This window comes from Zootermopsis nevadensis, unplaced genomic scaffold (assembly GCF_977971745.1).
Source record: "Zootermopsis nevadensis isolate Lab colony 2312 unplaced genomic scaffold, Znev_1.0 Znev_ptg000005l, whole genome shotgun sequence".
Classification (NCBI taxonomy): domain Eukaryota; kingdom Metazoa; phylum Arthropoda; class Insecta; order Blattodea; family Termopsidae; genus Zootermopsis; species Zootermopsis nevadensis.
This window is the reverse complement of record NW_028259137.1, coordinates 1,264,496-1,277,324: the sequence shown is the minus strand read 5'-3', so window position 1 is coordinate 1,277,324 and position 12,829 is coordinate 1,264,496. Positions and strand designations below refer to the sequence as shown.

Below are 12,829 nucleotides of genomic sequence, written 5' to 3'. Positions count from 1 at the left end.
TTTTAAAAATTTTATAACTATTTTTATTTCACTCATTGTTTCATTATAAGTACCAACCTCAATTTATTCGTCTTTATTCGATTGCACTTACCTAAAGTCTGAAGAATGGGCTTTAGTTTAAAATTAATTGTCGCTCGAGACTTGATTGGTGTGAATGGCCCAGCGAGACATTTCACTTTGAAGCAATCGACTTTTTGACTCGAACAGTTGAGAAATAATGTCCTGTTCGACGGCGGTGGCACGAAATTTGGTGACGATGGCGGAAACTCATCATCGGAGACAGAACGTTTCGACACAACAGAAGATTTTACCACATTCGAATCTGGACCATCATCTTCTTTAAACGTTGTTGGGTCAATTTCTATAGAGACTTCTCCCTTTGAAGTCTCGTCAGACTTATAATAAAAGAACGGGTCTTCAGGTCCACAAGTAATAGTACCGGAAGACGCCGTCATTGACAACTGGAATCAAAATGGATTTACATATACCCTATGGATCGCTCACACGTCAATGAGTGGATCTCAAGAACACTAAATTTTATTTTGTAAAATATAACATATTTCTATATTACTAAAATTATTTTATGCCAATAAAAATTACGTCATTAACCATCATTTTTCATAGAACACTAATTTCTATGTTTATTTCATAGACCTTAATCAATTAAACCTTTCATTTTTTCGTGCTAATTATATTTATTGACTCCTGTAACACTTAATCGTACAATAAGAACACAAACTATTCTAAAACCTATTTAAAAGACAGTGTGAAGATTAAAATAAAGGTGGAATGTGCATATAATTTTATTTATTTGTTGAACGAGAGATTAATAATATAATAAAATCATATATTAATGAGATGAGCTGGTCTACTGATTATTCTGGCCGTTGTTTTCCTCAATAAGGCACGAATCATTCCGGGAGAAAACATTCACTATCCACCATTTATATTCGTCATATAATCCCATTCGACGATATATAAGTTTTATAGTTAAAATAGTACAGTTAAATATTCTAATAATCGATTAATCTAATTCAAATAATTATGTACTAAATACATAACACAAACCTGAGGTTCGAAAACTTGCATGAAAATTGTTTCCCCATTTGGTCCGTCCAGTTGATGTGGAATCTCAAATTCGATGGTCACTGTTTCTACGTTACTTGGTCCAAGATTCCAGACCTATAAAATAAAATAATTATTAACATATTTTGAAGTAATTTATTAATTCACGTCAAATTATTATAGTATAATCATGTTAACGATATTTGTAAAGAATACAACACATCGAAATATGTAACATTATGGATTACATATAGAAAAATTTCGATGTAAATTAACATATTCGAAACTTTTCGTAAAAAAAAAATCTTTAAACATTACCTCGAAACTGTGGCTGAGTATCAGATCGTCCCTGAAAGATTTGTTTTGGGCTACATAAACTATCTGATCCTGACTGGAAAGTCTGTAATAAATAAGTCATTTTCTAGAATTAGGTATTCGGTTTTGAACCAGTATTATACATTTAAACCTCAGATGGGATCTATGGGAGATAGGAGTTGAAGGAGACTGGATTTTGTTGGCCCAGAACATGGTCCGGTGGAGGGCTTTGGTTAATTCGGTGATGAACCTTCGGGTTCCGTAAGCCATCTAGTTGGTTGGGTCCACTATTTGGGAAGCCTGAGGGGAAGAGACCTCTGGGGAGACCTAGACGTAGATGGGAGGATAATCTCAGGCGGGATCTATGGGAGATAGGAGTTGAAGGAGACTGGATTTTGTTGGCCCAGAACATGGCCCGGTGGAGGGCTTTGGTTAATTCGGTGATGAACCTTCGGGTTCCGTAAGCCATCTAGTTGGTTGGGTCCACTATTTGGGAAGCCTGAGGGGAAGAGACCTCTGGGGAGACCTAGACGTAGATGGGAGGATAATCTCAGGCGGGATCTATGGGAGATAGGAGTTGAAGGAGACTGGATTTTGTTGGCCCAGGACAGGGACTGGTCGAGGGCTTTGGTTAATTCGGTGATGAACCTTGGGTTCGGTGAGCCATCTAGTTAGTTAGTTAGTTAGTTAATACATTTAAACAAATCTTGGGGGGCAAGTTCCATAAATGACTCCTGTCCATTCTGACTTTCGTAGATATCTAAGGTCTTCTGGATTCAAACCCCATGTAGACTTGTGGATATACATACCATTCATTACGAGAAATACGCTGTTTACATCTTTAGTTCAGCAGCCCTGAAGATGTAGGCAGTATGTCCCACTCAAAATGTTGGTGTCTACCCACAAGCCCACACTGATGTAAAATCCAGAAGACCAACATGGAAAATATAAAAATCCCTCTGAGTTTCGACTGGACAATCATTTCTGTGGTATGATCATTTGCATTACAAACGTTGTTATATTTATATCAGCACAGCCACCATCGTAATTTACAATCTGTGAAAATCATTTTATTGGCATTTCAAAGCCATAATGAAGCTAAAAGTAGGATTTTCGAAGCTTTTAGTTGTGAACGTGCCTAATATAAGATGATCTTAAATCTCTATTCTTCCCTATATAGGTAATTACTATGATCAAATCAAGAGCGATGACATGGACAAGCCATGTAGCATGCATGGTGGAGATATTAAATAAACAATTAGGGAAGACCTGAAGGCAAGATCAGCTGGTGGTCTTGACACTGTTCGGAGTTTTCTTAAATTCGGTCTTTAAATAAATATGATTTGAGACAACAGACCCAAATAAGTGACTCAGCGTAGCGTCTAGTGGCGGTCCCTTGTACGCACAATAATGAACCTTAAGGTTCTATAAAAGGTGTTGACTTTCGTGTTCAATTGGTATTCTCAAAAACCAGAAATCTCCTGCATGAAACTGAATATTGAATTAAGAACAAATGATTATTAAAAATTAATTTTTGAGAACTGTGGTAGAGTTTAACGTCAATACTCACCCCGTTATAGTCATGTCAGCCTGGATTACTATTGGCAATACCAACTTCTTATAATTATCGATAGCAGTCGATTCATTTCCAACACTTGTTGCATTTATTGAAAATACGAGACTCGTGGTGTCGACAGGTATATCCTGTGTGTTCATCACTACGATGATGGTATTCTGTAAAGCGATCAGCCAGATTTGATAAACTCTTTGCATGAAAAAGCGTTTTATTAATTTCCACACGAAAATACTACGAATTTAATTAATATTACAGGAGTGTGTTCGGTTATCTGGTGTAATTATATATTCAAATATAAACTAAACTCAAATTTGAAATACTGTGATCAGAAACTTTTATGGTACACCCACTCCCACACAGACCAAGTTTTGAAAGACAAATATGTCTTCCCCATTTTGCGTACACATTATGCATATCGTTAAAAATAATGCATAAAACGATTATGTACTTTACGGTGTCAGTAATGAGTTTTTTTATTAAAAATTCATATTGAAGTCTTCCGTTAACATGAGAGACAGTTCATTTCTTATATTAAATAATTTACGTCAACTGCCGATACAACCTTACATCTTAAATTAATTAAAAGTAAATTGAAGAGGATGTTTGTTATACAACTCATACCTCACAATATTTCCAAATTTAATCTCGTGTCTCGTTTACAAAAAAAAAATGACACGCAATCAACCGACAAGGTATAACCAACAACGTAAATATGATTCCAAACATAAAACGTAAAATATATTACATTTTTTCAGTAATAAATGTTACTTTGAAACTGTTGAATATTAAATAAATTATAAAATAAATAAGCCCGATGTTTAATAATTCAAAAATATATAACTAGTTCGGTGATAGGAAATTTTTTTAATTATTTCATTCTTGAATAGTCGTTAAAAAGCAAAATAAATGTTAGGAACTGATGTCCAAAAATGGCATTTTAACTCCTGTAATTTCTAAGAATTTGTAGATTATTTAATTTCTTTCCAGACTCTCTGAAACAGTCATCACCTAACAGAAATCCTCGATTTGAACCACCCCAATTAAACTGACGAGTAAAACAAAATTACATTTTTCTCCAAAGGGTTTCCAATGTCGCAGACCAGGGTTTGTACTTCGGTTGCGTGTTTCTCTGTCGAATCCTGGCAGTTTGGTGGAATTCGGACCAACGGCGTTACTCTGGGTATAACCAAAACGAGACGAGCCAAAAAGGCCGGTTCTCCTATGTTCTGCACTTCAACCTCCATCTGCAAGGTCGTCTGCTCACCAAGAACAAATTTCTCCCTGCAAAGTCGAAGGCGTTATATAACCTAATATTCACACTGTATTCGAACCCAAGATAATTATTTTGCGTAATAATCATAAAATAGGCATATAAGATATGTAGGGCTATAATTTATAAAGTTACTAAATATGTAATTACCTCTATTTTATTGCTACTAAGGTTATTGGATTAGATGCCTATTGTTTATACATAGAAGATTCTTGACGTACTACTCCGATGTTCGTCCAATCTGTTTCCTGGGACTTTTACCCAGACTATTGAGTGACTCATGTTACTTTAAGAAAATTTATTTGGTCGACGTACCGGCTGGTCCGGCATTTAAATCGATAGCTGAGGGTTTGCCGTACATTCTCGTCCGGCTGTAAGCCTAATTTCAAAAGCCCATAATTATGGAAAGAATAACGAATTCTTAACAGAGCGATATTAATTACTCTTTTATTTCTTTAAGTCTGACAGGGTACTTACTTTATCCCAATAAATCTTGCATCAGCTACGAGATCTGGTTCACATATATCTCTTTTACATCCTGTTTCAAACGCTACCCTCTTTATGATATACGTTGGCTGTCTGACGTCCACCACTGGGCAATTCATACAGAACCCATCTGAACCTGAAATTGAAATCTCTTAACTTAACCTTAAACAGTGGCTTCCACTTGGAACAAAGGGTCAATCATTTATTTCACGTCAAAAATGACAGATACTTTAATATTAGCCAAAGAATACAATAAACTATATGAAATAAACCACGATCTTGATTTTATTTAATTAATTTATATATATAATATAAATTATAAAGCAACGAAATTCTTGTATCCTGGAGAGAAAAAAATATATTTGACGCATTAAAGCTAAAAAAATATATAATATATTTTTGTTGTCTGCGTTCGGTGATTTTATTTATTTCGAATCTCTTCCAGTCTTCTGCTACTTTCTGATTATAATTCCATGAACAGTGAAATCTAAGAAATTCACATTTTATTCCCAATATACATCTTTCCTTACGTCACTGTAATCGACAGTTAGATACACCGATTATGAAGCATGCAGTAACACCCATTGTCAATTTGATTAGACCCCTTCTCAGTACGTACATATCGTAGACTTAAAACTTCATCTTATGATCTACGTTTACAAAGAAACTTTTTAACGTATATTTCATTATATTGACGTCACTGGCTTCCATATTGCTTACGTCAAGTTTATCGTCAATAAAACAATTATCTGTGTTCATCATGAAACTAGAATTTTGTTAATGTAACATTTGTAACAAACCAATAAAGTTAACTTACCACTATTGTGTGTGTCTTCATTGGGATTGTTCACGAGTTCATATTTCATAACCACGTCTATCGGTCTGGTTGGATCCTTACTACTTGGCTATTAAAAAGGAAGTTTAGTTTCTTAGTGCGATATTAAGTTCAATTAGGTTAGGTTATGTTAGGTTAGGTTATGTTAGGTTAGGTTATGTTAGGTTAGGTTATGTTAGGTTAGGTTATATTAGGTTAGATTAGGTTAGATTAGGTTAGATTAGGTTAGGTTAGGTTAGGTTAGGTTATATTAGGTTAGGTTAGGTTAGATTATGTTAGGATAGGTTATATTAGGTTAGGTTATGTTAGGTTAGGTTATATTAGGTTAGATTAGGTTAGGTTAGGTTAGGTTATATTAGGTTAGATTAGGTTATATTAGGTTAGATTAGGTTAGGTTAGGTTAGGTTAGGTTAGGTTATATTAGGTTAGATTAGGTTAGATTATGTTAGGATAGGTTATATTAGGTTAGGTTATGTTAGGTTAGGTTATATTAGGTTAGATTAGGTTAGGTTATGTTAGGTTAGGTTATGTTAGGTTAGGTTATGTTAGGTTATGTGTAATATACAGAATAAATGATAATGCGCTGAAAGTTTGCAAATATTTGTTCTACGAAGGTTAAAAGACATACAGAAATAAACCTTGTGCCACTGGAAAGAAATTTTTTTAAAAAAATCTAGAATGCAGTAGAAGTCGTTCCAACGAACACCACTTGGAGCGTAACTGTTGACATGACAGTAAAATGACATTTTCTGTGCTCGAATTCCATTCCATTTGTGACCGTTTTTGTACAAATTTCCACAAATATCCTTCATGTGTGAATTCAATTCGCTTTGTCGACTTCAGTCGACATTTTTCTGCCTTAACAACAACTGCGCTCATACTGTGACAGTCTTCTAGGATATTATGCCGTGTAATATCGTAGAAATTGACCGACGTTTCAGAGATGTTTACAGCCTTCATTATATCACAACATAGAAAATAAGTCTTACACGGCATATGCTACAGTCATTCATTATTAATTAATTAGTAGATGTTAAAGAGTGAAATTCCTTATTCATGACGATTATAAAGAATACGAAATCGAAACCTTATCTCGAAATTTCCGCCAGAAACAAACCGTAACATGATTTGGAGTAGGTTTCCATGAAGGGTAAATAGTTTTTGGTTTTTGTGCAGATGAAATCACAAATTTAATTATAAATTACTAACACTGAAAAAATACGATACTTTATATTAAGTATATATTAATTAAAGTAAAATATAAGGAGTAGAAATAAAACTGTAAGACCCTTAAACAAAAATAAATAAATAAGTTACCTTACTAAAAGAATTACAGTGGTTTACATTTTGATCCAAGATATTTTCATACTCATGTATAATAAGAGCCCATAAAAATACTAACTTCCGTTGCTGATTATCGAAAACAAAGCGATCAGAAGATATTAACTTTAACGAAACAATTAGATTTCTCTTACCCTAATTGCAATGTAGAAATCTTTGCACTGAGGTGATTCACTGCGTAGTCTGACTTCGTATGTGTAGTTATTGGAAATCTTCAACTCCTCAGAGATGAAATGGGCCCTACCGTATGACAGATCCACTGTCATGGTTACCTTGGCATCTGTTTATAATAAAGAAACGTATAAATTATACACACGACACATTAATTCTTCAGCATCAATTTCCACGACGTAGTGGATATTATGATTTTATTTATTAGACGATGGAAAATATCCAGAAAACTCTTTACTTCAACGACAACGCTTGCTGTATATATAAGTTACCAGCTGTTTCCGGAACGTACGATCCCTTGTAACTAAGACACGCTCTATTGGAGAAGTTTATAAGCTACTTACCAGCTGTTTCCGGAACGTAAGATCCTTGTAACTAAGACACGCTCTACTGGAGAAGTTTAAAAGTTACTTACCAGCTGTTTCCGGAACGTATGATCCCTTGTAACTAAGACACGCTCTACTGGAGAAGTTTAAAAGTTACTTACCAGCTGTTTCCGGAACGTAAGTTCCTTGTAACTAAGACACGCTCTACTGGAGAAGTTTATAAGTTACTTACCACCTGTTTCCGGAACGTATGATCCTTGTAACTAAGACACGCTCTACTGGAGAAGTTTATAAGTTACTTACCAGCTGTTTCCGGAACGTAAGTTCCTTGTAACTAAGACACGCTCTACTGGAGAAGTTTATAAGTTACTTACCAGCTGTTTCCGGAACGTAAGATCCCTTGTAACTAAGACACGCTCTACTGGAGAAGTTTAAAAGTTACTTACCAGCTGTTTCCGGAACGTAAGATCTCTTGTAACTAAGACACGCTCTACTGGAGAAGTTTAAAAGTTACTTACCAGCTGTTTCCGGAACGTAAGATCTCTTGTAACTAAGACACGCTCTATTGGAGAAGTTTATAAGCTACTTACCAGCTGTTTCCGGAACGTAAGATCCCTTGTCATTAAGACACGCTCTACTGGAGAAGTTTATAAGTTACTTACCAGCTGTTTCCGGAACGTAAGATCCCTTGTAACTAAGACACGCTCTATTGGAGAAGTTTATAAGCTACTTACCAGCTGTTTCCGGAACGTAAGATCCCTTCTCATTAAGACACGCTCTACTGGAGAAGTTTATAAGTTACTTACCAGCTGTTTCCGGAACGTAAGATCTCTTGTAACTAAGACACGCTCTATTGGAGAAGTTTATAAGCTACTTACCAGCTGTTTCCGGAACGTAAGATCCCTTGTCATTAAGACACGCTCTACTGGAGAAGTTTATAAGTTACTTACCAGCTGTTTCCGGAACGTAAGATCCCTTGTAACTAAGACACGCTCTACTGGAGAAGTTTAAAAGTTACTTACCAGCTGTTTCCGGAACGTAAGATCCCTTGTAACTAAGACACGCTCTATTGGAGAAGTTTAAAAGTTACTTACCAGCTGTTTCCGGAACGTAAGATCCCTTGTAACTAAGACACGCTCTACTGGAGAACTTTATAAATTACTTACCTGCTGTTTCCGGAACGTAAGATCCCTTGTAACTAAGACACGCTCTATTGGAGAAGTTTAAAAGTTACTTACCAGCTGTTTCCGGAACGTAAGATCCCTTGTAACTAAGACACGCTCTATTGGAGAAGTTTATAAGTTACTTACCAGCTGTTTCCGGAACGTAAGATCCCTTGTAACTAAGACACGCTCTATTGGAGAAGATTAAAAGTTACTTACCAGCTGTTTCCGGAACGTAAGATCCCTTGTAACTAAGACACGCTCTACTGGAGAAGTTTATAAGTTACTTACCAGCTGTTTCCGGAACGTAAGATACCTTGTAACTAACACACGCTCTATTGGAGAAGTTAAAAAGTTACTTACCAGCTGTTTCCGGAACGTAAGATCCCTTGTAACTAAGACACGCTCTACTGGAGAAGTTTGAGGTCTTTAAACTGATTCTGCTTGTGCTAGTGGTCAGTTCTGGGTGGAATGTAATGATAGGATGCCCTCTCAGAACTACAGCGTGACCGGATTCGAAGGCTCCTACAGCCACGTCTGAAATAAAACGGACGTTTCGTTACGGAGATTCTGTATTACATACGATGCAGAAACTGATCCTTTGTCGTTTGTGTTGGGGAGATACACTTCTCATTTCAAATTCCAACCTGGGTTATCAGCTATAACAACGAAGGATATTCGTGGTTTCTGAAAAATTTTATAAGCAAACGAAATTCGAAACAGGCTACGAATGCTGTATTTCTTTTTCATTTCCTTAAAAATCGCAAATTTTTAATATTCAATAAATTCGTTTTGTGTATACACAGCATAGTGTTCGTAATGTTTGATTCTTGGAATAAACTATTTTTTCAAAGTAGAATTAACAGATTTAGATGTATAAAGAAGACGCGTCTTTTGAGGTCTGAAGTAAATTTTGAAATACTTTTTTAATTTTTTGCTTCGTCGTGTTAAACAATATAACTTTAAATAAATTTATGAGAATTGATGTTGACAATATTCAAATTTCTGGTAGTATTAACAGTGAGCGAGGGCCCTACTAACCCAATTGACCCTACATAAACACTTGAAGAAACACACATATCCACGTTCTGAAACGTCTTTTTCCTTTTCAGAATTCCAGACGACGGACAGAACACAGAGATACTCGTATATCATCATCAGAGTTGATTAGAAATGATTAAAATTTCTGCTACTCTTTACTGACGAACACCAACGCACCATTATAATGGTTTCCATCAACATCCACGCCACCCGACAAGCTGATTCCAAAACCATTAAGTCCTGGATCAATTTTCTCTGCGAAGATTTTCTGCACTGGCTCAAAGACAATACCAGTCTTATCCCCATGATAGATAAACACAACACCATTTCCCTCGTACGGGGCACCAACTGCGATATCTAAAACCAAAGAACAAAGACATCTGAGGAAGAGCCCTTTAGACACCAATAGCTCCATGGCTAGTCAAGAAATTGTCCGAATGTTGAGTTTCGTGTTCATAACACATAATTTCTAGTCAATTTCCTTAAGTTCCATTTTCAAATTATTCTCCTATTTACGTAATGATTTTGAATCAAAATTTTTGTACGCGTCTCTCTCTCCTACATGTCCTGCCCAACTAATCCTCTTTCATTTCGCCATCCTAAGAATACGAGGTGCGATCGGAAAGTTTCAAGACTGCGCCTATAAAAACCCGTAAACTTATCTCAGGTATTAAATTCATCCATCACCCTCGAAGTACTAGTTCCCCTGGGAGTGAACACAACGATCCCAGCGCCGCTGCCAAGCCTGGAAGCATCCCTGGAAATCTTTCTTTGTCAGCCTGTCAAGCACCATCTGCGATTCTGCCTGAATCTCTTCTATCGTCTCAAATCTCCTTCCCTTTAGCTGAATTTTCATCTTTGGGAAGAGGAAGAAGTCACACGGAGCTTAGAAAGGAAGTTGGGGTCGGTTCTTGCAAGCTCTTTGAGCTCCTGACAAACGAGAAGTCGATTCTGCTTCTGGTCCTCAGACTACCAAAACGCCCGTAACTAAGAAACAAATGCTAATTCGATGATGCCGGCTGGCACACTGATTCACTATGAATGTAGGCCGCACCCCCTAGCGGCAGAAGCTCGTACTACATCCGGTTCGCCCTCTATTGACACAGTCTCGAAACTTTCCGATCGCACCTCGTATTTGATGGAGATTACTCGTTTTAAGGTCATTTATCTAGACTTTTATCACTTAAATACTCTTAGGTCCAAATATTGTTACTCCATCACTCACCTTCATAGCCGTCCATGTTAAGGTCGCCAACGTTAGCGACGGCTGTACCAAACCTCGCGCCGTACCGTCGGTTTCCCATTATCATCCGATCTCCTGTTATCTCCTTAAACCTTCCCTACAAACCCCAAAAAGGAGATTAGCAGAAATGTGTATGTACAACCGAATATGGCGTCTAAACTTGATATAAATATAGATAAAACGTATAAAAATTCATAACCGAGTTACGATAGTAGCTCTTAGTATTTAGAATTCTGATTTTTAAGTTTTTATTTATTTTTAGGGATATATTACTTCTTGGTTTAATAGTGATTTCGAGTTCGGGTTTCAAGTCAAATTATATTAAATTAGCCGGTTTTGCAGAAACACGTACTTAGTTCTACTCACGTTATCGCCGTTGATGAACACGTAAATACGACCTTCGTCGCCCACGAGCTTAGCCGAGTTCGTCGCTTGTAGTGAGAACTGGGGAGCTGCTACGACCAAGTCATCCAGACGGTCCCCGTTCAAATCTACGACGCACAGCGCTCCACCGAAATACTCGCCCATCTGCGTACCGTCGAGGTCTCTTATATACTGCAGGTCCTCGTCTTCATGATTCTCCGGGAAGTCGAACAGATAAACCTTCAAATATAAACGTACCCTCTCACGTGACTCAGAATTTAATTTTCCGGGCACCGAATACTCCGATGATGGACTTCCGGGTTGTCACATGGTGTCATCTTTTTACTAACGATTCAAAGGATAACTGTTAAATTGCTACTCTGAAGGTGAAGGCGGTACTTTAACCGAAACATCCTACAAGACGAAGAGATATCATGACCTGGAAGACCACAATCGACTTAGCCTGTCATCCTGACAGGAAATAAGACTAATGTTATCAGACTATTTGTAATGCAGATGAGTTTAAGAGATTTGTAAGGCTTTATTCTAGGTTAGGGGTAGATATTTATGTTTACTTGAGGGCCGAATGGAACAATTTTGAAATGACCGTGGTCGCGTAAGTCTCGCGAGAATATTTCAATTCTTCAACAACTATTAAAATTTATCATTACTTACGACTGAACACAATTTTTGTTAAATTACATTAAAATATATAAGAATTGCATTACTAATAAATAATTGAACACTTTATTTACTTGTTACAAAAAAATATGCTTTCGGTTGCCTTGACTAGAATATATATTATCGAATAATGATTTAGAAATGGTCTCGAAGGAATAGGTCTTGGATTATTTTAAGGTACTATCCCACAGTTTGTTTGGAGGTTATGGGATAAGCCAAAGATAGCCTCCGGGATTAAATTTTAATCCGGGACTTCAGAGAACGAAGCAAGGATACTAACCACTCAACAGCAATATTCGTTAATTTAGAAATGATATTTTAAGTTCAAATTAGTTTTCAAATTTTTCGTAGATACAGTAAATGACAGTTGTAAATGCGATAAATGACCCAAAATCTTTCATTTATATAATTATTTATACGTCATTGGTCGACGCGATTTTCCGGGATTACAAAAGCTGATAAGTTCTGTGGATATTTCAGCGGGGCAGGAACACAGAGGGGTTGAATTACAGAAATATATACGTCCTTCTAACCTTGCCTTTGTAATGGTTTGCTCTTGGGGCCCCACTCACGTACAGATGCGTGGGTCGAGAACTGAAGAACCTTCCAGAACTAACGGAGTATCCTAAAACACACAAATTACACTAATTAGCAACTTCTCTGTTCATTACGCTCTTAGATAAATTGTCGTCTTGTTGGAACAATTCGAATGCCAATTCCTAATGTTATGATAATGATCAGGGTTCTGACTTAGATAGATTGCATTTAAAATTATTTATTATCAGGACTTTTTTCATCGTATTTTTTCAAAAAGCTCACGACGTTTCGGAGGCAGAACCAGCCTCCGAAACGTCGTGGATTTTTAAAGAAAATACTATGGAAAAAGTCCTGATAATAAATAATTTTAGATGATGAGTGCAATATTCAACGCGAATATCACATTTTCAAGCCTT

General features: G+C 36.5%; 1 protein-coding gene across 6 annotated transcripts in view; it reads right to left on the bottom strand.

The window, feature by feature from the left end:
* LOC110839546 (integrin alpha-PS3) overlaps window positions 1-12,829 on the bottom strand; it is a 46,405-nt gene that overhangs the window by 5,995 nt on the left and 27,581 nt on the right. For all 6 annotated transcript variants that reach the window (XM_087343352.1, XM_087343353.1, XM_087343349.1 and 3 more), the window contains exons 9-21: window positions 12,410-12,501; window positions 11,199-11,435; window positions 10,815-10,929; window positions 9,767-9,946; window positions 8,912-9,085; window positions 7,023-7,168; window positions 5,530-5,617; window positions 4,704-4,848; window positions 4,024-4,237; window positions 2,951-3,114; window positions 1,384-1,465; window positions 1,069-1,182; window positions 92-461 (exon numbers count right to left, since the gene is read on the bottom strand). In XM_087343352.1, coding sequence (XP_087199478.1) covers window positions 92-461; window positions 1,069-1,182; window positions 1,384-1,465; window positions 2,951-3,114; window positions 4,024-4,237; window positions 4,704-4,848; window positions 5,530-5,617; window positions 7,023-7,168; window positions 8,912-9,085; window positions 9,767-9,946; window positions 10,815-10,929; window positions 11,199-11,435; window positions 12,410-12,501 — 2,121 coding nt within the window. The remainder of the gene's footprint in view (window positions 1-91; window positions 462-1,068; window positions 1,183-1,383; window positions 1,466-2,950; window positions 3,115-4,023; window positions 4,238-4,703; window positions 4,849-5,529; window positions 5,618-7,022; window positions 7,169-8,911; window positions 9,086-9,766; window positions 9,947-10,814; window positions 10,930-11,198; window positions 11,436-12,409; window positions 12,502-12,829) is intronic.